Source organism: Limulus polyphemus, unplaced genomic scaffold (genome assembly GCF_000517525.1).
Source record: "Limulus polyphemus unplaced genomic scaffold, Limulus_polyphemus-2.1.2 Scaffold6588, whole genome shotgun sequence".
Classification (NCBI taxonomy): Eukaryota; Metazoa; Arthropoda; class Merostomata; order Xiphosura; family Limulidae; genus Limulus; species Limulus polyphemus.
In genome coordinates this window covers 28,459-32,725 of record NW_013672198.1, presented here as the reverse complement: position 1 = coordinate 32,725, position 4,267 = coordinate 28,459, and the positions used below count along the sequence as shown (strand labels likewise).

The 4,267-nt window shown below is 35.5% G+C and overlaps 1 protein-coding gene across 2 annotated transcripts in view; it reads left to right on the top strand.

The window, feature by feature from the left end:
* The window catches only part of LOC106473876 (degenerin deg-1-like), a 44,146-nt gene that overhangs the window by 17,142 nt on the left and 22,737 nt on the right, over positions 1-4,267 (top strand). For both annotated transcript variants that reach the window (XM_022402270.1, XM_022402268.1), the window contains exon 4: positions 1,672-1,781. Coding sequence is in view for 1 of the 2 variants with exons in the window: in XM_022402268.1 (XP_022257976.1) it covers positions 1,672-1,781 (110 nt within the window). In the remaining variant the exon portion in view is untranslated. The remainder of the gene's footprint in view (positions 1-1,671; positions 1,782-4,267) is intronic.

The window sequence follows — 4,267 nt, the reverse complement described above, 5'->3', positions numbered from 1 at the left end:
AGTTTATTCTTTCTCGTTACAAACTTTGTAATACACTTACTTTCCACAGTTACTTTAACTTCAACACACGCTATAATTCGTAACGATTCACGCACTTTACTTACGGTCACTATCGCTCACTTGACTCAATTCTCTGTCTCTATATCTGTCTATATGCAATTATCTGCCGGGCTTATATGCTAAAATAGAGGGCGCCTAGAAAAGACTAGAGTTGCCAGGAAAAGTCCAGATCCTTCGAGAATATCATGACGTGTTACTAGAGTCACGTGACTTCCGCTGTCGTAACAATAGGTTATCTTCTTCTCAAACAGTTAAAGCTAGTAGGCCTCTGTGGCATGTTCTTTTTTGTATTAGGGGCAGTAAAGAGGTTATCTTCCTCTCTCACACACAGTTTGAGATAGCAAGCCTCTGTGTCATGTTCTTTGTTGTATTAGGAGTAATAAAGAGATTACTATTTTTTCTGTCATATTTAAAGCATATTACGGTCTAGCAATCCTCTGTGACATGTTCTTTGATTCGATTCATGAGCTTCAGTCGTAACTATTCAACACTCCCTGTTTAAAGGATGAAAGAAAGAGCTAGACTTTGATATATGAACAGCCATCTAGGCTTAATCAAATCAGATGAGAAACCTCAATAGTTTAACCTCGTCAGAAGCGCCGCCTGCAATCAAAGTTACACAGGAATATCTTATTACTCTAGCGTCTGTTTTTCGTTTGATTAGTTTTAATCGAGAAAAATGACTAATTTGTTTTAACTCCTGTGTACATTTTCTCACTTGATACATCATTTTAGTTTAATTCTCTTGACATATTAAAGGTGTTATTAAATAATTTATCTAAATGTTAGGTAATAGTAACCCTAAAACTTGGTACAAGACTCTCCGTCATCAGTATAACGCCGAAGTTGCAAAGAGCGCGCATTGCGTTTATGAAATTACTGGGTGTATATAGTTGCTTAAAGGCTAAAATTAATGATTTTTGGTGGTAAGACAGATTACAGATTTTAATATAATGTACAATACCTTGCTAAACCCGGTTTAATATTGATCGTTGTATTCGAATACTTCAGATTATCTTCATAAATACAGGTTCGTTAAAAGCGTTTACACTCCGGCTAAATCAAAGTTGCTACAGAAAAATAAAAGCGAGAAAAAGTGATTTATCTAATGCGACAGTCAGAGTAATCGTGGGAGAATCATCCCACCTACACACTAACTGCCTTTATACCTAAAATTACACATTGATTTCTTAGGTGGTGTGTTCTATCTGTATAAGAAACCTTTCCTTGTGAAGTTTGTGTAGGTTGATAAGTACATTTCACATGACGTAGCCAGTGGAAAAGTAAAGAAAATAGCTGGAGTCAAGAAAAAAAACGTATTGTAAACTTAGATAGGATTTCGACTTGTTTGAAAAGATCACTGATTGAAGATATATATATATAGCTACATGTGTAACTTACTTTGCTTTGTCATTTTATTTATTTTGTTAAGTGATTTAGTCTGATATTATTCATAACGCTATGATCGTGCATGTTTTTATTTCTGTACCTAATACAGTTTCATCAATCGTGTATTTAATTTTAATATAATGTGTATATTTGTAACTTAAATTGAGGTAACACATGATAAAATGGAAACACCGATAACGGAATACATTCAATATCTGATAGAAATTTCTCGAAATTCTGGACGTACCTCCACGGAAACTGTTTTACCTTTAATGATCAGTGGAACAACGAAACTCATGACCGACTGGTTGTGGCGACGGGAGCGCTATCTGGTGAGGAAACGTATTTTTATCTTCAGCGGATATCAACAATAGTTCTTTATTTATAAATGAAGAGTGTTTTATATTTTGATAGTCAAGAAAACGTATATGAACTTGTTATTGAATCCACCAAAAAACTAAACAGGTTGTGACGATTAATATTGTTGGTTGTGTGCATTCGAACTATTTGTTAAAAAATACATAAAAAGATAAGCGCGAAGTCCAGCCCACTTAATGATGAGAGGAGCGTTTTATTTCTTAAACTTAAAGCTCTACATGTTCCACGGTTTAAGTAACTAACGATTGGCCTAGCTTCACAACGTCTAAACAGAAATGTCACTCACTTACAAGTTTCGTATCTATTGTACTTCGTAGCAAAAACTATTTCAAAATTGACAGCACTGAACTGATTAAATGGCTGACAGCAACAAGCTGACTAAACCATGCACTGATTACACCGTCTGAAATTTTGTTAAAGTTTCAAAACAGTTCGAGCAGTATAAAATGCAAGTTAGGTTAAAATATATAATTATTGATCTGCGAGTCTTTTTGACAGTTAGCAAAAGCAACACCTCATCACGTGACGTCAAATTCCCTCCGGTTAAATATCAATACAAACACCTAAATTAAACATATAACCTACAACACTGTCCTCCTTGGATTGTGATGTCTTTTGAACAATGCTATTACACAAGTAGTCGTTTAACATATAAGCTGAAATTCTCATAACTAAAATGAAGTAACTCTTTATAGTAAATAATATTAATATTCATAAACAAATACATTACAAACATTAAATTATTGATTAAGTATATGAAAATTAAAATCCAGATTTTGCTTAACGAAGCAAAATATTTCTTTGCTCATTTACTGTCTCTAAGGTGTTTTTGTTTCTCTGTTTTTGAATTTCACTCAAAACTACTCGAAGGCTACTTGCGCTAGCCGTTCTTACTTAGAGTGATAGGTTAGAGGGAAGACAACTAGTCAAGACCACCTACTGCCTGATCTAATATTTTACCAAAGAAAAGTGGGATTGACTATCACATTACAATGCCCCGCACAGCTGAAAGGATGACCACGTTCGGTGACGGTATTCGAACTTGCAACCCACGGATGGCGAGTCTAGCACCCTAATCGTAAGACTTTTCACTCACCAGTTCAGTTGGCTCGTTTTATTTTCTGTGAATTATGATAAAAAGATGGAACAACTTCTTGTCCTTATCATCACTATCCATTTTGTCACAGAGGAAGTTCTCTAGACTAAAGATCGAGGGAATCCACCTGTGGTACCATCTTGAACTTATCTCATCGCGGAAATGAGCTAACGAGAAAGTTGACTTACTCCAGACAAAGGCATTACTAAAACCAACCAATTGGTCATTCAACCGCCTACATATATCCAGAAACCATCACGTTGTATAAACTAGCTTTCTAATTTATCTAGTATTGAACTTAAAATTGGTTATCTTTATTATCTCGAGCTTCCGCTCTTGTTGTCAATGGAATCTTAACCTCTGGTAGTGTAGTTGTCATGCAGCACACAATGATTTCCTGGTTAGACTAAAATAATAATAGAAGCAGGACTATCCTTGCATTGTGCTTCTGAAGTCTTTTTCCAGAATGCATTCTTCTTTAGTGTCAATTACCCATATATGATGACGTGTAGAGAAGCTTCCTCAGTGAAGTCAGTTTCAGACTTTCCATTTGCTGAAACTTTATGACCACTTACTGTTTGAATCAATCCATCTTCTTGCTCCATCTTTAGAGACAATTTTCTAGCTTTCGTTAACAGGTCAGGTCAAACAGTAATAGCTGTAGAACCAACGTCAACCACCAGGATGGCTTCCATCAATGACCTCCTTTAATTTACTTGTGAACTACTTTGTTTGAATAATGCTTTTCTTATATAAATTGGGGAAGTTTAGCTTCTCTTATCTTCACTATATTGTCTCCTTAGTTTTGTGTCAACGGCTGATGTAATATCCACGTTTTCCACACACATGTTAGTTTCCTTGATACTGTCAACCTTCGGGAGCAGTTTTTATTTTGTAAAAGCTTTTGTGTGTAGTTTCTAACAATACGTAGTACCATTTAAGTAAGTCCACAGACATACCGCCGTGCCACTGGGGGGAGGCTGATATGAAGAGCCATTTCTTGAGTTATACCCAATTCTTACTTTGACCCGTGACCTTTCTACTTCGGTTCGTAAGACACTTGTGCAGTGAATGACCCTCAATTAATGAATCACATGAAACACTGTGGAAGGACTTTAAAAGCTGGGTATTGAAAGCGGGTATCAGAAAGCACCCCTAATGCCACTATTTTGTCCGCTACCTCTGTCTACAAAGTCACCTTGACCATCGCACTGTGTATACCATGTTTTAAGTATATATACATATTGAGTTCTTAAAGCTTATACAAAACTTTTGATGAGGTAATAATGAATACTGTAATAAATATTATGTTATAAATAAATTGTGTGAAACTTAGGATTTTTA